Consider the following 21,953-nt stretch of genomic DNA (forward strand, 5'->3'; position numbering starts at 1 on the left):
TCACTCAGTGACAGCTAACTAATGTAACGTGTGCGTGCACATCTGTGTGTGCGAGCGCACGCCTCTCATTCATGTGAATATGTGTGTTTGTGCTAGAATGTGTATTTGTGCGTGTGTCAGTTCACACGTGCGTGTGTTTCTAAGCATACCAGTTTCCTGTGTCACGCTAAATTAGCCCCCCTGCGCTGGTAATCCCATTAGGCTAGCTCAACAGGCTAATGGGGGAACTAATGGCCCCAGCTATATGTATCTAGGGGAACACTAATAAGCCGTGACACCACTCCCACTGTTAATTACCACAAACTAGACTAAACGAACAAATCAACTGGGTTAGAGACGAGACACAGATGTGGCAACGCACACGATACACTAAACACACATCCATACACTACTCAACTTCAATTCAACCAGGAATGTACATAGTTGTGCACATACTGTACACACACACACACACATACGCACACGCACGCACGCACACTTGAGTTGATATCACCACACTGAAGCGGAGAGACAACGTGTGGAGTGGTTTTGTGTGTGTATGTGTGTGTAATGCTTATGTATAATCATCCTCCATCATTGCTTTCATCATTGAAGTCGTTGACTCTTTACCCCCCTACATGTGTCTGTGTGGATGGATAAGGATGATGTGTCTGCGTGTGTGCGCACGTGCGTGTGTATGTGTGTGTGTGTGTGCGTGCACACGCATGTGAAGCTTAATTAGCTTGTGATTGGTATTCACGCGTGGTGACTGCAGGGAATGAGTTAATTGCAGGCCAATTCAAACGTTGACACACTTTCAAAGTTCTCTCTCTCTCTCTCTCTAACTGAGAGAAACCAATGAGGGCTGCAAATCACATTTATTAGATGAGAGACATGGAGAGAAGAAGTGAACGGCAGATAGAGAGACATGGAGAGAAGAAGTGAACGGCAGATAGAGAGACATGGAGAGAAGAAGTGAACGGTAGATAGAGAGACATGGAGAGAAGAAGTGAACGGCAGATAGAGAGACATGGAGAGAAGAAGTGAACGGCAGATAGAGAGACATGGAGAGAAGAAGTGAACGGCAGATAGAGAGACATGGAGAGACATGGGTAGAAGAAGTGAACGGCAGATAGAGAGACATGGAGAGAAGAAGTGAACGGCAGATAGAGAGACATGGAGAGAAGAAGTGAACGGTAGATAGAGAGACAAGAAAGACTGGAAATGGGGAAGACGGAGACAGATACAGTAAGGGGAGCTTATAGGATGAAACAAACAACAGGAAAAATGAAATTAGATGAGAGTGGATGAGACGTTCTAATAAAGAGTTCATACTACAGTTCTACAGAAGCGGGTGGGCAGTCATGCAGTTCCGTGACTCCAAGAAGAAAAACTAAATTTTATTAGGGATGTTCCACATTGACATTGTTGCCGATATTCCGATATTGTCAAGCTCCGGTCGTGGAATTAACACATTATGCCTAATTTGATTGTGATTCCCTAATGGATGCATTCATAAATGTAAGGTTTTTCCAAATAAAAATAAACATTATCATAACAATTTAATTAATTCAAACGGATAAATTAAAACGATTTTCCGATATTACATTTTTATGCAAATATCGGCCGACAATATCGGGAGGCCGATAATATCGGACATCCCTACATTGTATACATGATAAAGCATGCAACACGAATTGTCCTCCAGTACTGCGCAAAAAGCATGGAATACGGATGTGTATATTACAGGAAATTCCCGTTAAAGGACCACTTCACCACTTTTCAACCTATCTTCATATAATAGGTCCTCACTAAAAATCATGAAAAAATTGCGCAATTTTTTTCTACTCGGTCTGTGTCTCATAGGAGGGCTGTGGGCAGTTCAGAAACCGTCCTCCAGTGACATCATCGATGGGGAATACAAGCTAATAGAAACTGCAGGCTTTCTAGTCCTGAAAAGTTGCAATGCGAAAATGGAAGTCATCGTTCTCACGAGAATGACAATCTAAACATTTTTGTAAAACAATCTTGTTTAAAAAAAATCTGCCTAATGATGATGTCATTGGAGGACGGTTTCTGAACTGCCCACAGCCCTCCTATGAGACACAGACTGAGTAGAAACAAAATCTTGCCATTTTATCATGATTATTAGTGAGGACCTATTATATGAAGATAGGTTGAAAAGTGGTGAAGTGGTCCTTTAAACTTTCCACAAACTCCCGAATTGTACAATCACACCTGTACCGGTATATTACCGTATATTAACTGTATATGCCCGCTAAACTTGAGGTTTACGGGCAAAATACAGTGCCCATAATTGCCCGTTAACCCCTCTTTTCACGCAGTGATATGGGTATTTACTGATCGCAGACAAAACAAAATGTCTGCCTTTATTTGACCAAGCAGTGTGCTGCTGAGTGCAGTGTGCTGCTGAGCGCAGTGTGCTGCTGAGCGCAGTGTGCTGCTGAGCGCAGTGTGCTGCTGAGCGCAGTGTGCTGCTGAGCGCAGTGTGCTGCTGAGCGCAGTGTGCTGCTGAGCGCAGTGTTCTGCTGAGCGCAGTGTGCTGCTGAGCGCAGTGTGCTGCTGAGCACAGTGTGCTGCTGAGCGCAGTGTGCTGCTGAGCGCAGTGTGCTGCTGAGCGCAGTGTGCTGCTGAGCGCAGTGTTCTGCTGAGCGCAGTGTGCTGCTGACTGCCAAACTGCCATGAATAGCTGAAGTCAACAACAGGACCACTATTTCCTCCAAACTGCATAGATGGAGAGAGATAGCACCTCATTGTCTCCACTCTCAAAGCACATGTCAGTTGTAATACTTCCTGGTCTTAAACCAACCACAGGAAGGAGCTCAGCAGCCAATTGAATGTTAGCTAGTAAGAACCGCCCAGAGGGCGGCCCTGTCGGAAACAGAGGTTTTATAAACCACTTCGGCGAGTGTAGAGAGCAGATTCTAGTGGAACCAACTAAGATGAATCCAGCCTCGTGCCAAACGTACGATGAACAACACAGCTCACATAGACCAATGGTAATTATTGATACATAATGCAAACTATTAATAATCAATGAATAATGTGTTATCCATGTGTTGTGTAAACCTGCCTGTAATCGACGAATGTATGTGTATTTCTGTCTCATTCATGCAGGTTATTTACCTAACTAAACGTCTAACCTAAACTGGGTTAACACTAACCCTAAAACCAACCCTAGATAACTAGTTCATGTGTTTAAATGTATGTTTGTTGAACGACAATAAAAGTATAAAAGACACTTGAGTTATATTATTTAGACAGTTTGAGTAAAGACATACTCTTTGTGCAGTTGTGACCTTTCAGTAGGTGTAGCTATGAACCACGTTCATAGCTATCAATCTCTATCAACCAAGTTAAATCGTGGATAGCTATAAATCTGAACACGCATACTCCAGATTAGAAAAGCAACATGACTCGGTGGTCTGAAAGGCTCACGCATGACGTCACTGAGCCACAGTGATAAGCGACTCACCGCTCACCCCAGCACATCTTTCTGTTTTCACTAACCACCTAAAAACTGGAGTATATGCCTCCCGCTTTAATATGACTGCATAATGTCGATTCCAATTCAGATATTATTTTACCTGCGGATCAAACAGGAAGTAAGGGCGTCCATTTTGGATCTGTAGGGCCACAAACTCTTTCTGGTTTCCTGGAGAGAAGGCGACAAGCAGCAGGCCGTCTGGAGACCGGGTTCTGAAGCTCAGCTGCACCCCTGAGAGACAGACAGTGTGTGTGTGTGTGTGTGTGTGTGTGTGTGTGTGTGTGTGTGTGTGTGTGTGTGTGTGTGTGTGAGAGAGAGAGAGAGAGAGAGAGAGAGAGAGAGAAATAGAAAGTATATATAAATTCACAGCAAACAACACATATCACATTACTTTTCAATAACATGTGGTCACAAGACAAACATTGCACAGACATTGCTTTCACTGATAATGTGCAATGTTCTATCGTTATATTGATTGTAGCTTGAAGAGACAGAGAGATTAAACCTATAATACTGAGGTAAAACACACTTTGACAGAGAGACTCTGTTCTCCCTCCTCCGCATGCACGCACGCAGGCACGCACGCACGCACCACGCACACACCACACACCACGCACGCACGCACCACGCACACACGGTGCATGTAAATCTAAATCCTCTCCTCAGAGCTGCCATGTACAGCCTAGACTCTCTAGGCCCTAGAGTCTCAAACTACCCCAGAACTTTGATGTCTGTGTGCACAATGAGTGTGTGTGTGTGCGTGTGTGAATTCATCTAACATCTCCATCAGGGTGCGGGTATTCCCAGCAGCACACCAGTTCTAAGTTCACTTTATTTCTATTAGAAGCGAACAGCCTAGAATGATTCCAGGTCTAAAGTGCATCAGAGTAACACAGGTCTACTATCTAAATATAACAATTCCACCTGTTAAAGTCACAATGTCCTATTTTACAATAGGTCCTTCAACTATATTCTAGCATATAATTCAGAATGAATATTGTTTTGAATTATGCAGAAAATCATTCCTACTCTCGACACACAGACCAGAAAAACTATGAAACAAGATACAGATGTTCTTTCTCAAAACACTATGTTTCTAATATAAAGTAATCCAAATTTCACAATTATTTCTGTTAAACCATCACACGTTTCCAGGAGATCATTAACACTCTTAACACCTTAAGGGCCCGGACCTATTTAATCCATTAATATAATGTGCCCATCATTTATAGCGCCCGGACCACTTTTACCGGGGGACCGGAAGTTGTTGTGAATGTCTGTGTAGCAGCTAACAATAGCCACACCACTCTAGAGTCGATCGACAACAACGGGAGGTAAGAATAAATCTATCGCGACTAGCGACTGGACCGCAGAGCGCCGTCTAACACAGGATCTTTTTTCATAATTAGACGGGATGATTTAGATTGCGAGTTATGAACGTTTTAAGATTTTCGTTTTCGTCCGCTAAACAGGCAGGGAACATTTTCGATGACGTGTCACTGTTGTGCAACACCGAGGATTGGGCAACAAGCGCTCCTAGGCTGTGGAATGATGCGACCGGTTTTGATATCATTAATCTCCGTCCTATTTATCAATCTCCGTCTCGGGCAACTGACCGTGAACTTGAACTTGACGGTGATGCCCGTCACCGTCCCTTAAACTGTTAAGAGTTATTCACGTTCCATTAAAATGGAGGGGGGACTCTTTGGATGACGTCCCAACCGGAAATGACATCGAATGTTGCCCAATAGACGCTCCCAGGCTGTAGAGCGGTGCGCTCGGTTATGAAACGATTAATGTTCCGTCTTTTGATTAATCTCCGTCCTGGGCGATGAGCGCAATTATTTGATAGGGCGGAGATCTCCGTCTTGGCCGCTCAGAGTGTAGATATTGCCTTGTAGTCGGGGGTATGACAGAGGATGCTGTTGGCGTCTGTGGCGCCCACTAGAGACAGCTTTGGAGGTCTCCTATAGATGCCAATCGGGGTATGATTGGATGTTTTATTCATCATAGGTGTTAACCCATTTTGCACTGAGGCCGATTCTACAAATGTCTTCTAAATCCTGATAGTTTTCTTGAAAAACCTATGTTTCTATGTCAGTGGTTCTCAAACTATTTAATGTCAAAGACCCCTAGCATTATATGTATTTGGCCGCCGACCCCCATCTGAAAATATGTTGTTCCAAAGATTTGAGTTAAAAACGTGCACTCTGACAGCATATATATTCAAAGATTTGCGTCACATTTTCACGATTTAAAAAAAATAGCAGACCTACGAGTTCATATGAGCTTGTAGATCTGCTATTTTTCAACAGCTAAAGCATACCATAATGTTTAAAACACCAAAAGGGGTTCCCGGCTTCCCGCCCAGAATGGATTAAGTAAGTGAAGTAGCTTTTGTCTCTGCATTTTTAGATACCTCTCAATGTGTGATACAATTTGTGGTAGACGTGGAAGCCAATCATAGCAAATCGGAATGAAAAAGGAAAACTGACTGATACATATTAATTGATCACATGATGGAAGAATGAGGACAACATCTGAATAGTAGCAAAAAATCGTGTCAGTTGTAATTTTGGAAACGGCCTTGGCCTATATGTAGGCTAGTTGGTCTGATGAAGAGCCGTGAGGCTCGAAACGACATGTCCACTATGGTGTAAGGAGCCTTAAATAAACCTTTTAAGCTTTGGAGCTTACTTCAGTGTGCGGACCCTATCTTTTTTCTTCTATCTTTGGCCTCGGCCCGGCACCTGGCGTTTAGTTTGTGGATGTGCGTGCTCTATTGTATTTGTATGTATTTGTAGTTGCGTCATGGACAGAGGAATCCAGAAGAATTTTTGTATGACCTACGGTTCAAGAGTTATAGGCCAAAAAGTGGAGTGGCCCGTTATTGACGATATGCACACGGCTGCCATCTTGCCAGCGAGGTGCTAACTAGGTGCAACTTCCCATAAGACAGCCCATTCATCCAAACAGAAAAGTCCTCTCTAATTATATTAAATAACGTCAAACTCACCAACATTGCAGCTGTACGGAAAGCAGCCGTGTGCATATCGTCAATAGCACCAATAGTGGTAAACACAGTGGCAGGGCAGGCTGAAGGTTTTATTAAGGTTTTTATTCCATAAAGTCATGTATGTTTTCTACATCATAAAGGCCTCATAAAGCTTTGTGCCCATCTGACCTAATGGGAGAACCTGTGTTTTAAAATGTTATCAATCGAAGCTGGGAAAACTAGAGGGTCATCCTTTGAGACCAATACTGCTTTCTATAACTTACTCTAACATGCACACACGCACGCGCGCGCGCACACACACGCACACACACACGCACACGCACACGCACACACACACATACACACACACACACACACACACACACACACACACACACACACCCCCTGGGATTCATCTTGCGTGCTGCTCTGCCGTGTTTCAGTGGATCAGGGATTGAATCTTAATCCACCAGCAGATCCACATGGAAACATGGAGCGTGTGTGTGTGTGTGTGTGTGTGTGTGTGTGTGTGTGTGTGTGTGTGTGTGTGTGTGTGTGTGTGTGTGTGTGTGTGTGTGTGTGTGCGTGTGTATCTTCATCTCTATCTGCCTCTATGGGGAACAGAAGTGTGGGAAGATCTGAGGATCTGAAAGGAGATGGCTCAGGGTTCAACACAAGCTTTTTTACTTTGTATGAATGGTTACTGAGTTAACTAATAATTTAACATGAATATTTTATTATGCATCAGAGATCCTATTCTGTACTGTTTATATGATTATAAACTATATGGACTTTATTACACAATGCATCTGGCCATCCAACAGACTACTGGCCATCCAACAGACCAACAGACTACTGGCCATCCGACAGACTACTGGCCATCCGACAGACTACTGGCCATCCGACAGACTACTGGCCATCCGACAGACTACTGGCCATCCGACAGACTATTGGCCATCCGACAGACTATTGGCCATCCGACAGACTACTGGCCATCCGACAGACTATTGGCCATCCGACAGACCACTGGCCATCCCACAGACTATTGGCCATCCGACAGACTACTGGCCAACCGACAGACTACTGGCCATCCGACAGACTATTGGCCATCCGACAGACTACTGGCCATCCGACAGACTACTGGCCATCCGACAGACTATTGGGCATCCGACAGACTATTGGCCATCCCACAGACTACTGGCCATCCGACAGACTACTGGCCATCCGACAGACTACTGGCCATCCGACAGACTACTGACCATCCGACAGACTACTGGCCATCCGACAGACTACTGGCCATCTGACAGACTACTGGCCATCCGACAGACTATTGGCCATCCGACAGACTATTGGCCATCCGACAGACTACTGGCCATCCGACAGACTATTGGCCATCCGACAGACTACTGGCCATCCGACAGACTACTGGCCATCCGACAGACTACTGGCCATCCGACAGACTACTGGCCATCCGACAGACTACTGGCCATCCGACAGACTATTGGCCATCCGACAGACTACTGGCCATCCGACAGACTATTGGCCATCCGACAGACTACTGGCCATCCGACAGACTACTGACCATCCGACAGACTATTGGCCATCCGACAGACTACTGGCCATCCAACAGACTACTGGCCATCCAACAGACTACTGACCATCCAACAGACTACTGACCATCCGACATACTACTGACCATCCAACAGACTACTGGCCATCCAACAGACTACTGGCCATTCAACAGACTACTGACCATCCAACAGACTACTGACCATCCAACAGACTACTGACCATCCAACAGCAGCGTAAAGCCTGATTCATACTGTAGTTGTGTGTCAGTGTTGCATCTCAAATAGCCGATCTACAAGTAAAGCTCGCAAACTGTCGCGATATGACACGTACGCTTGTAGATGTACTATTTTCAGTACGTGGTCATGTAAACAGAGTGAGTAAGAAACTTGTTTTTGTTTTAAACAAGATACTGTATGTAGGACTAGTACTGTAGCATGCCAAAGTTTGTGCTATTGCCATTGAGAAATGCATTGGGCGTTTAAGTTAAATACTGGGGGGGTCATATGTTGACAACAGCTGTCATAATTTCACCCCCTCCCTATTCCAAAGCCCCCCCAGGTACATTATATATTTAAACTATTTTCAGCAATGGTACAATTATTTTTTCAGTGGGTAGATCTTGTTGAGCTCGTCATTTTGAAAGGAGATCTCACGTCATAAATGTGTGGGCACCCCTGATGTAGGACTAGTAGCATGCCAAAGTTTGTGCTATTGCCATTGAGAATGCATTGGGCGTTTAAGTTAAATAACTCAGAAACTACAAATCATTTCAAAGTAAAAAGTTCCAGTATGTGACTCCACAGTAAGCTGAATTATAAAATGTGTGAATGGAGTTTCTAGGTGAAAGTGATTTTTTGACGTGCCACTATCTGCCATTGAGCCCCATTGTGAATTTCTCAAATTTGAAAGCACTATATTTCTAAAACTATGAAACATTTCAAAGATTTATTTTCAGGCAAACATGTCCACCGTAAGATGAACCTAAATAGGTTTGAATGGGGTTTCTAGGTGTATGTAGGACTAGTAGCATGTCAAAGTTTGTGCTATTGCCATTGAGAATGCATTGGGCGTTTAAGTTAAATACTGGTTTTTGAATGGGGTTTCTAGGTGTAAGTACTGTAACATGTCTCAGCTCAGCTGTCGTTTGTCCTGGAAGAGCTTAATACCTTTATGCTCGCTTTCAATTTGAGATCGCAATAACATAACAAGCACACTGACCAATGCGTTTCAGCATAACACACACGCACGCGCGCGAGCACACACACACAGCTCATTTACATAATGTATATCATATTTTGATGCAGGAATCATGTATTGTAATAGCACCATCTCCTTCTAGTGCCTCAAATTGTGCTTCATGATTCATGTACAGTACATACTTAGCTATTTCCTATCTTACTACTTGTTATTCTTAATTATTCATTTTAATGTTACTGCTGCTATAACCTTGAAGAACCGAAACCAAATCATTTTAGTTAAAAAAAAAACAATCTTGAATCTTGACTCTAAATAGCATGCTTAGCAGCTGTCCTCAAGTAAACATACTTGGAATATAATTTCTCAAGCGAAAGGAGGAGCTGACATTGTGCTTGGCGTCGGAGCAGATAAAGACGTTCTCTGCGTCAGACTGACAATCTCTACGTCCAGCAGTCATGTGTCATTTACATTCATGACCTTGTCACCGCAGAGACGAGGGAAGCCATGACAGATATGTGACATCACATTATCTCCTTTTAACCTCTCTGTCTTTCACTCTCTCACCAACGTTGCATCCATCCACTCTCGCTCCCTCGGTCACCTCTGCTTTTAACCTTCCTCCTCTCTTTCCTGACCTTTCAATCCTCCTCTTCCTTCTCTCTTACCTTTTTCTTGACCTGAATTTCGATGTCTCCTTCGCAGGGTTTGACTTTTGATATCCCCCCATTTTGTTTTTATCGCCGGTGGGGATATGTTTGGTCCCTGCTTTTGGTTGGACTGAATTAAATACATGCAATTTCAGGTAGACCGTCTGATATGTTTGTAATTCATGTTTGATATGACATTTTGACAATACATTTTAATATCCAAATGCTTCAAAACGTTTCTACATTTCTCTAATTTATTTATTTGCATTTAAAAAATTGCAGAAATAGGAGCGCCCACTGGCCTAGAGGTCCAGGCACATGCAACATATAGGCTCTGGCCTGACAGCGTGTCACATGTTCGAGTCCCATTCATGACGACCTTTGCTGCACGTCTCTCCCTCCCTCTTTCCTGTCAATCTTCACTTGTAACTATCGGTGGCTCAGGGGTAGAGTGGCTGGATGGTAACCGCAAGGTTGCCAGTTCGAACCCGGGCTCCCCCAGAGTTAGTGTCGAAGTGTCCTTGAGCAAGCCACTGAACCCCAAATTGCTCCTGATGCTAGTGCCTTGCATGGTTTCTTCCGCCATCGGTGTATGAATGTGTGTGTGAATGGGTGAATTGATGCACAATCTATGTAAAGCGCCTTGGATAAAGGCGCTATATAAATGCACCATTTACCATTTATAGAGGGTAAGCGCATGCATAAAGTGAGTGGAAGAGTGAGTTCAACGCCATTTAACGTTGTTTAATGCAATAAGATAGGACTTCTTTGTTTGGATGTATGGACTGTCATGACATGTATGGGCTGTCATGACCAGAAAGTAGTTTTTGCCACTCAGTAGGCATTCCCACATATATTCCGGGTATGATGATGATGTCATGCGCATATACCCTTTATAAAGACAGAAAAGACAAAACAAAGAGAGAGGGAGAACGAGAGGAAATAGCAGCTATATACAATAACAAAGTACAGTATGTAACAAACAGAACCGTGATCTTACGTATAACAAAGTACAGTAACAAACAGAACCGTGATCTTTCTAGCTCCAATGTTATCGTCTTCTCTCTACTCCAGAGGTTCCCAAAGTGGGGTCCGGGGACCCCTAGGGGTCCTTGAGGGAGTTTCAGGGGGTCCCCAGCTAAATGATAGTTTGGAACCAAATGGACCCTTATGGGTCTGTAACTCTGAGAGTGTACAGATGGAACCAAATGGACCCTTATGGGTCTGTAACTCTGAGAATGTACAGATGGAACCAAATGGACCCTTATGGGTCAATTTGGTTCCATTTGTACACTCTCAGAGTTAAATTAACATTGATTTTATTTTACAATTTAAAAAATGGGTCTTTAACGTCATTAAATGGGGGTCCATAGCCTGTTGCATATCAAGCTGGGGGTCCTTGAAATTAAAATGATTGAAAATCACTGCTAGGGCCGTAAACATCTTCTCTTATGGGGGTCCCAGTATCTCTTCAAATGGGGGTCCGCGGGCTAATTAGCCCTTTGTCAATTTGGGGGTCCTTGACATGAAAAGGTTTGGGAACCACTGCTCTACCGATCTGATGCTCCAGACGTACAGACGCTGGCGGCTGGTAATCAGAAGGTCACCGGTTTGCCTCCTAGCCCCCCGTGTCTGTGTAGAAGTGTCCCTGGACAAGATTCTGAATCCCCCCAACACCTACCCCCCCCCCACGAGTGCTCATCATGACCATCTCACCAGCCATCAGCTGGGTGAAACTGAAATGGAATTTCCCCCGCGGGATTAAAACAAGATTTTGGCCCCTCTTTCCAGTCTTCCGCTGATGTCAATCAGGTGGTCTGTAGGGAGGCATGCATGCTGTACATCAGGTGGTCTGTAGGGAGGCATGCTGCATGCTGTACATCGCGTGCTGTCATGACTACTGTGACCAATTTTCACAGTAGCCAAGAAAAGCATTTATGACACACGGACGGATGCGCACGCGCACGCAAACGCACACACACACACACGCACACGCACACGCACACGCACACACACACACACACACACACACACACACACACACACACACAGAGACACACGCACACACACACGCACACACAGACTGGACCCAAGAGACAATCACATTCTCTCATAGGACCTGACCTTGCAGAAACAAATAAACATCCATATTGTTTAAACATAGTCAGCAAAAAAAAACTGATGTTCACTTCATACGACACACAGCACTGACGTCCAACTACACACAACCATGACATACATCACTACAATATGCAGTGCAGCTGAATATTGTCTGTTTTAGTTATTTAAATGGAAATAAAAAAGAGGCTGAATTCTATGTTAGCTTCTCAAATCAGACTAACAATACACACTAGAACGCTATTTCCATGTATTGCCTAATTTGCCTTATTTATGAGTCATTATTAATAATGATTGATAATTATTTACCGGTATTTGTACAGCACTTCTCCAACCATAGTTACTAAGTGCTTTAGAACAAGGTTAAAAGAGCATGATTAGGTCAATTGTCCCGAGTTAAAGTTTCGTAGAGCTTTGCGTGCGTGCGTGCGTGCGTGCACACGCATGTGTGTGTGTCATGGTGTTTTAGTGTACAGTGTACTCAACATTACATTACTCTGCTCTCCCCTGAGGACTTCTGTCAACTTCACAGCAATCAAAGCACACACTCTCTGTCCCATTCTGTCCCACACATGCACATTGTCATGTGTGCAGTGTGCACTCACACACACACACACACACACACACACACACACACACACACACACACACACACACACACACACACACACACACACACACACACACACACACACACACACACACACCGTCATGTGTGCACTTACAAACAAATTGTCTATGCACATTCAAGTGCCAGACAAGCACACGGCTATGTATAAATAGAAATGTACAAACTAAAAGCTTAAAGGAGCAGTCCACCCATTTTCAACCATATCTTCATGTCATTGTTCCTCACTAATAGTCCTAGACGCTCTGAGGGCAAGAAGCGACCGCGCTGAAACAACAGAGCTTCTTAATACGACACTAGGCCTAATCTAGACAACAGAGTTTCTTAATACAACACTAGGCCTAATCTAGACAACAGAGCTTCTTAATACGACACTAGACCTAATCTAGGCAACAGAGCAACAGAGCTTCTTAATACGACACTAGGCCTAATCTAGACAACAGAGCTTCTTAATAAGACACTAGGCCTAATCTAGACAACAGAGCTTCTTAATACGACACTAGGCCTAGTCTAGACAACAGAGCTTCTTAATACGACACTAGGCCTAGTCTAGACAACAGAGCAACAGAGCTTCTTAATACGACACTAGGCCTAATCTAGACAACAGAGCTTCTTAATACGACACTAGGCCTAATCTAGACAACAGAGTTTCTTAATACGACACTAGGCCTAATCTAGACAACAGAGCTTCTTAATACGACACTAGGCCTAATCTAGACAACAGAGATAATGCCCCCCAGGCGTCTTACTGGTCTATATTGTGCTTAGCTGGTCTATATTGTACTAATGACTTAGCTTTTGCAGAAAATAATTCTAAAACCCCTAAATAATGTTGAATGAAAGAACATGAACGTCATATTACTCGCTTTGCTTTGTTAGCAGTGGAATGCAACTGTACTGCCAACATGGCATGAAATATATTCATGTTTCATGAGAATGTGCTACATGTGTTAGCTATGAGTAAATTAGCATTTTGCCAGCTAATGAATTGTTAATCATTGGTTTCATCTGCAATATAATTAAATGTGTCATGTATGATTAAGAATGCTACTTTCAGAGCAGTATTTGGTGTTTTATTAGAGAATGCTTCAAAGCTTCAGGGAGAATTCTTCTGTTGTGTAATATGTCTCGTTAAAGGTCTTGGGGCACCATGTGCAGTGGGGAACCCACCATATACATTACGGTACCTTATAGTAAAACCGTCAAATCCTTACTTAGTGTTACTATGCAATTGTTTGATATCATCAGGCGTACAGTACCGTTCTGCTATTTGTGCAGCAGAGCTTTAAATGCAGAATACATACAGTAGGATATGTTTTTAGAACATGCACAATATCAGTGATGTAAATAGGTTTTCAATGTAATGAGTCCCGGGATGCAGGGATGGTCTTTTAGATGAGTCCCAGGGACATTTTATGAGTCCCACTTCAACCACGTTAGGAGTCATATTTTGCCATTTTTGCCATATAACTAAAGCTAGCAAAATAAACTAGAATAAAAAACAGTACAGTAGTACAGTAGTGCATCCTGTGGATGCAGAGGTCGTTGTTTTATTGCGTCCCTTAACTATAAAGCGTTTTGGGATACAAAATGCACCCTATATTAATCTCTGCAATATACCACATGTTCTCACATCAGAATAATGGCATTTGTTATTCTATTATTCTTTTCCTCAGTTGGTCATTAAGTCTGCACAGGAAATTGGTTGCACGACATTTCACTATTGAAATAAAAATAAAAACATCAGCACTGCAGAAATGTTTCCCAAACCTATTTTTGTACGGCTGAGCTGCTGGTCCAACCTGACACGTCTACAGGCACTTTGTTAACATTAAGTACTATACTTTGTACAAACCGATGCAAATTATCATGAAGAAGTACAATTATGTTAACTGTTGAGATGCATATTTAATCAGCTCTAACGTTTAATCATGTACATCGTGACGTGAATTATAACAAAGTGATACTTCCTGCATCTCAGTAAATAGAAATGATTGTATAGCAGGCATAAAAGTATAGCACAGTGTATTGTTTTAAATGGGAGCCTTATTTATGAGCTAATATTGTTTCATATGTTATTGTATGGTCGCTCGGTAAACAGCAGAGGTTGTGTGTAATCATCTCTACAACATAACCTGAATAACTCCAGTCATGTTAGCTCTCTGCTGGCATTAATCAGAGCCTGGTGTATTAATGAGCGTGCGGCAGCCAGCTAATTACACCCATAGATTCTGCAGCAGCCCATTAAATATACAAATGACAGAATTAAAGAGCCCAGCCTCTCCTGATTAATCTTTAACCCATTTTGGGCGGGGACCCCTTTTGGTGTTAGCATTATGTTATGCTTTAGCTAGTGAAAAATAGCAGATCTACAAGCTCATAGCGCGCCACTACGAGCTTGTAGGTCTGCTATTTTTGAAAAATCGTGAAAATGTGGCACAACTCTTTCTTTCAGAGCCAACGTTTTTACCTCAAATCTTTGCTTCTGGGGGGTTCCTGAAATAACATATTTTCAGATGGGGTGTCGGTGGCCAATTTACATATAATTTTTGGTGGTCCTTGACATGAAATATTGAGCACAACTGATACAGAAACATGAGGTTTTTCAGAAAACTGTCAGGATTTAGAAAGAAGACATTTTTTTTATATTTCGACGTCAGGCCTAAATGGGTTAAATGGAGAAAAACTAATGATGTCTGCGCAAACTTTCCCTTCACACCACACTTCTCCCCCTCTCTCCTCTCCACGCAGACGCCTGGCAATCAATCAAATTAATTAAGGAAAAATCATTTGTATCATTTAACATTTCCCTTTTTTTCCCCCCTGTTCAGCCTGCTGTAGTGCTGCCCTGTCGACGTACGGCGTTCTGTAACAGTGAACTGTACTTCTATTGTACTGTAGTAAAATAAGTACTGTGCACAGAAAAACCCTTAGCGCTCATTTAAAACAAGTATACAAATGGATTTTAACTGCGTAGTACTCTCTCTATATAACTGTTGTACAGCAGCCAGCCTCTAATGTTTCTGTTAATTTCCCCGCAGCTTTTTCTTCAGTCTGCATCTGCGACGTTCCATATCTGTTCATTTATAGTTTGGGCTTCAATCAAATGCATCTGGAGAGTCAGTAGCAGGAATGTGAGCAGCTCATCAATGAACCAATGAGGTGAGAGGGGCGCTCACGTCATCTGCGGATTTATAAAATGGACTGTTCATATTAAAACATCAAATTTTACGAAGGGGTAAGAAGAGATACTTTGATCCAAGCAACGTATACGAGGGAACTCCTTCATTCAAAGCTCAACAATGAGTGCCAGCCTCCTCATACGCCATTACAGGACGGGTGAATGGAGTCGTATGTAATTATGGAAACAAGCACTCAGAGGATATTTATAATTTAACATTGACTGCATGAGGATATAGCCTCTTTTGATCTAAATGAAGATTCACTGGAGGAAACGCTGTGACCTCAAAATGTTCTAGATTAATTTAGCAGAGGGAAACATTATTATAGATGCATTCCGTTTATGAAATTAAGCACTCGCACAGTATTCATTTCATATTATAATAATTGTGGATGGAAAAACGCGCTATTTTAATATAAACTAAGATTTAGAAGATCGACTAAATGGTCTAATGTTGTGTATTTATGGAAGCAGGCACTCAGGTTGTTCTCATCGGAACATTAATTTTGCATGATAAAAAACCCTGGCTTGATCCGAGCTGAGACTTAACATAGAGAATATTGACCCCACTCAAAGACAAGTGCCCTTAATTCACATGTTGAGGAAAGGAGAAAGCCTGCGGAAAGAACATAAAATGAACCAATTATGGAAAACACCTCATTATTAATATTCCCACAACGCTGCATTATGTTTGACGGAGAAAAATGATGATCCTCTGTTTCCCGCAGAACCTGGATCTCCTGAAACATCGACTCCGCCGTCAAAGGGAAGCCTTGTATCTCCCAGAAGTCAACTTTATACGAGTTAATATCGAAGACTTTACTTCTCTCAAAGACATTCAAACATACGTTTTGAATACGTCCCGGGGAGTGGTGGACCTTGAAACCTGCCGGAGGACCACGCTCCGCTAAACCGTGGTCTAGAGCGGAGTTCCAATTCATTCACTTTACTTACGAGGTTTTGCACTAAACATCAGCCATTGACGAGTCTGTTCTCTGTGATCAATCAGCTCTCGGGGGACATTACACTGCATTACATTTATAATCCGATTTAGCTTTGATTTGTTCGCTGTTGCGTGAGCTTCGATGGGAATAATTGTCTGTGGATGATGCTATTAGTATTGACGCCGGCGAAAGGGCGATGGTTTGAGGACTGCCGACACATTGATGGTCCTGAATAGATCCGGTCTCAAAGCGATCGTCTGATCCATTACCCTTTATGAAGGAGGAGAGGAAACACTCCTCCAGGATGAAAAATCCTTATCTCTATATCGGGATAAAAACACAGAGTTTTGTTCTTAATTGAGTGGCCCATTATCCTTAATGGAATCATCTTATTTTACATTTTGACACAAATGCCGTTTTCTGGGCAGATAAGTGTGCTTTTTAATTAACATTACTTTGATTTATTTGTTCTTAGTTTTTGTCTCACTGTTCTACGTTTTATTTGTCCTGTCCGTCTTGGTGTAATATTGTTTCCATATAACAGTTATTGTATTGACCAAATTTGATTGTACCGTTTATCAGTTTATTTTGAAAATATAAATACAAAGATCAAGGGGGAAAACAATTACAGATTCACAACAGGTAGTTTGTCCGGTACAACCAGTAAACACACAGTAGCTTTTATAGAGATTGATGAAATAGAACCCAATCATACAAATTACCATTAATACTGATTACTGAATGATATATGTAGAAGTTATTCTGCCTGGGATCACCCTCCCACATCACCCTCCCTGCTTGGTTTCGCTCCCTCAACCACGGCCAATGGTGTTTGCATAGACGCTCGACAAGCCACACGCACCACAGTGGAATCACACGCCAAGACTCGGTGGTGGTGCGCTGGTACTTTACCCCTGCGCCACCAGGTCGTGGTGCGCTGGTACTTTACCCCTGCGCCACCAGGTCGTGGTGCGCTGGTACTTTACCCCTGCGCCACCAGGTGGTGGTGCGCTGGTACTTTACCCCTGCTGCGCCACCAGGTGGTGGTGCGCTGGTACTTTACCCCTGCGCCACCAGGTGGTGGTGCGCTGGTACTTTACTCCTGCGCCACCAGGTGGTGGTGCGCTGGTACTTTACCCCTGCGCCACCAGGTGGTGGTGCGCTGGTACTTTACCCCTGCGCCACCAGGTGGTGGTGCGCTGGTACTTTACCCCTGCGCCACCAGGTGGTGGTGCGCTGGTACTTTACCCCTGCGCCACCAGGTGGTGGAGCGCTGGTACTTTACCCCTGCGCCACCAGGTGGTGGTGCGCTGGTACTTTACCCCTGCGCCACCAGGTGGTGGTGCGCTGGTACTGTACCCCTGCGCCACCAGGTGGTGGTGCGCTGGTACTGTACCCCTGTGCCACCAGGGGTACACATGCCATTGACATCTATAGAAGAACACACGCACATGCACACACACACGCACACGCACACACACACACACACACACACACACACACACACGCCTACGTTTTTGTTTGTGAGGGAATTTGCAAGTCTGTGTGTGTGTGTGTGTGCGTGCGTGCGTGCGTGCGTGCGTGCGTGCGTGCGTGCGTGCGTGCGTGCGTGCGTGCGTGCGTGCGTGCGTGCGCTGCTCACCTGTGAAGTCGGTGTTGACAGGCAGCGTGTCGTTGGGGAAACGGTAGTAAGCACTGCCAGGGAACCTGGTTCCCCTGACAACGGGGTCACGAGGGTCAGAGAAAGAGAGGTCTGTTCGCTCCACCTGATCAAATCAATACCCATGATCAATATTGGCTGCCACCGTGTGTCTTAATGTAGCTGCATGCCTTCCACTGGAAGCGGCCTGTCGCTTTGTAGCTGCCAGTGTGAACGCGGCATAACTGTCACATCAATACATTTCAATGTCCGTCTTATGAAGACATGGAAGGGTTAAGCAGTCTGACAGCACCGTCAACATTATACGTATTCCTTCATATTTCATACAGTCATTATTACAAGCAATTCATATGTGACCAGATTTGACTGAGGGGCTGCCATCGTGCAGCCTCCAGCTTTTCACCAGAGGAGAAAAACTGAATTTATTAATTTTTTATCCAAAATGAGTTAACAGTTTGACGGCCGCTAATTGTTTAATCCACCGCATGTAAAACGCTTTACCCGACATTTGTTTAATGCGTTTAATTCGCCGTTTTAAAATAATTAAAAAGAAACAGCGGATTTATCCGGGACCTGATGACGAGGCCGTCACGTTATGATGACGAAACCGGAAATCAAGTCATCATCTGGGCTGCTAGGGCTTCTGGGAAATTGAGCCAAATGCAAGTGAACGCGGGGTTTGTTTGGACTACAACTTGCTCTGCACTGTGGTTTCGTTTCGCATTGTCATGGCCGCTGGTGCGTCTGATCATAACATGCCGACGGACCATTTTTCGCCGGATTTTCGTTGTTGAAAGCTGCAAATACTTCAGCGTATGCTCTAAAGGTAATAAAACAATTTCGGCAGTGTAGAATATTTGATTAAATGCGGGTAAAGCGTTTTATGGAGTCAAACTGTTAATAGCACAAGCAGACTCTTCACATACTAGAACTAGAGCATGTCTCAAATAAATGTCAGAGCTGAAATCGACATGTAAATATGAAATAAATACATGTAGCTAGGTGTAATGTTAGAGTCCACAGAAGTGAACCATCCAAGCCTGTTTTCTCAACTCGCTGTTTTCTGTAAGACATTACTCTATAAGCCATATCTCCAAAATTGGTGGGTCAAACTGAACAACCAATATTATGTCAATTTGAAGTCAAATCTGGTCACATATGCCAAGACATATACATAGAAATAAAGAGGGACAGAAACAGACAGACACACACCCACCTGGTAGAGGGGTGGTGGTCCGTTGGGTTGGGTTGGAGGGTCCCAGTGGATGTACATGGAGGTGTCATTGAACGGATCTAGTATGGGTGGAGACAGGCCTGATGGAGCTGAGAGAGAGAGGGAGAGAGAGAGAGAGAGAGCAAGAGAGAGAGAGCATGAGGAGAAAGATTTCATTACAAAATCCTATAATAAAATAATAATGCTAAAATAATTCATAGCAGTGAGAGACTACAGGCTATTACAATATGTGACAAAACGATAAATCATAACAAGGTGTACCGTAATAAAAACTCATCTGGACAGCCTACTGATCACTCCCATCAAATTTCATGGAAATCCACCCATCCGTTCTTGATTTGAACATTGACTTTTAAGGCTAAACTAATGAAATGGGTCATATTTGATAAGTAATAACCAACGATATTTGATAAACTTATAGTGGAAAATGCAGAATTCGAAAACTACAAACTCACACGTCAGTCTGTAAATACTCAACTAGAGATGATTTCAATACCCCAGCTTTCATCGTTAATAGTGGGTGGAAACATTTATAGCATTAAAATAAGAAATGTATTGTCAGGATTGGTTTATAAAGCATATGTATATATTTGTTCTAGCATCTACCTAGCATGTCTAGGTCTCCATACACATCAGTCTGGCATCACAATACTATGACACGACTAACAAAAAATGTTTTTCTTGGTAGATCTTGTTAGTCATCAAATGTGATGCTAGTTTGAGTTTTAAGCATAAAAAGTCCTTCATAAAGAAGCATAAAATGATCTCTCTTGCAGTCATACTGTCACTCACCATACATTACGTTTCCTTTCACTTTAAATATTAAATTACCATGTCTAGGCCAGGGCAACAGATCATTTTAAAACGCTGGAAATTCTACTAAAAAATTGGGCCCTATATTTTCTGTGTCCAGCGCTATACGATAAAACTGATCTTAAGCGTGATAGTGTTGAGTGTTATCATAATCTTCCCCAACCACAACTGCTTTGCACTCTAGATTGTGTGGATACAACACAGCGCTGTGCGCCGACTATGCACGTGGAAGTGTGTCTGGTCCCCACTGATTTTATTATTTACACTACAAGCTATCAAGCTGTGAGCACCACAAGCGGCGGAGTTTGTACTGTAGATTGCTATTTTTAATTTATGTAAAACAACAAATGACTTTATATTCTGGTTAGGGGTGTAACGATACAGTAACTGCATCGAAAAATCGATTTTAATTTCAAGAATCGAAGTATATCGAAATGAAAACAGCCACATTGACTATGTATGGTATCGTTTTGCAATGGCAATAATCGTTTTTCTTTTTTGCTATATGCAATTAACCGATTGTATCAATACTACATTTTTGTGTGACATTTAGCAATTTTGAAGAAAAATGAAAAAGAGGGGTTTAATTACTTAATTTAAACACATTTCAATGTATTTTAAATAGTTACTGTATCGATTTAAAATCATTGAATCGTATTGTATCAACTATCATCCATGTATTGCATCGTCAACCATGTATCGTGATACGTATCGTATCGCTGTTAAAATGTATCGTTACACCCCTAATTCTGGTGGACACTGGAGGGAAGCATCTCAGCTCAGAATTGACCAGAAGGGAAGGGGAATAGATCATGAATGACAGCACCCGTATGACTACTATTGTGTTTGCTTGGAAGCAGTGTTGATTTCGTCGACTAAAACTAAGACGAAAAATGTCCGTCGACTACCTTTTTCCACTGACGAAAACTAAAAGGAAACTAAATAAAAACTAAGCTACGATGACTAAAACTAAGACTAAATATACTGACAATTGCGTCAAACAACAAATAAAAACTAGACTAAAATGTTAGGAAGGGACTAGTAGACAAGATATCCAGTATAAGTCATTTTACAATTAGTTGCATGCTGTAAATAGCGAATCTACAAGCTCACAACGCATCGCTCTTGTGAGCTTGTAGATCGGCTATTTTCAGCAAGTGAAAAAAACAGTCAACGGCATCAAGGCCCGCCAAAATACATTTTGTTCGACTAAATCAACTGTAGACTTAGTCGACTAAAATCTTATGACATTCCGGGTGACTAAAATGTGACTGAAACTAAATGAAAACCATTGAAGAGACTATGACTAAAACTAAAATAGAAATTTGCTGCCAAAACAACACTGCTTGGAAGTAAAGGCAAGGTGGAAGACTCCATTCTCCGTCTATGTCTCTGTCATCAACTTCCACAATATAGGGTTTAAGTGATTAAACGGTGCCAACACAAACATTAAATGCCATTAACAATAAAGAGACAA

The 21,953-nt window shown here is 42.8% G+C and overlaps 1 protein-coding gene across 1 annotated transcript in view; it reads right to left on the bottom strand.

Annotated features, from left to right (window-relative positions):
* The window catches only part of ush2a (Usher syndrome 2A (autosomal recessive, mild)), a 363,038-nt gene that overhangs the window by 226,072 nt on the left and 115,013 nt on the right, over positions 1-21,953 (bottom strand). Inside the window, exons 27-29 of the mRNA XM_079496383.1 lie at positions 19,646-19,752; positions 18,412-18,535; positions 3,588-3,718 (exon numbers count right to left, since the gene is read on the bottom strand). Coding sequence (XP_079352509.1) covers positions 3,588-3,718; positions 18,412-18,535; positions 19,646-19,752 — 362 coding nt within the window. The remainder of the gene's footprint in view (positions 1-3,587; positions 3,719-18,411; positions 18,536-19,645; positions 19,753-21,953) is intronic.

This window comes from Electrona antarctica (genome assembly GCF_951216825.1).
Source record: "Electrona antarctica genome assembly, chromosome: 3".
In the NCBI taxonomy this organism is placed as follows: Eukaryota; Metazoa; Chordata; class Actinopteri; order Myctophiformes; family Myctophidae; genus Electrona; species Electrona antarctica.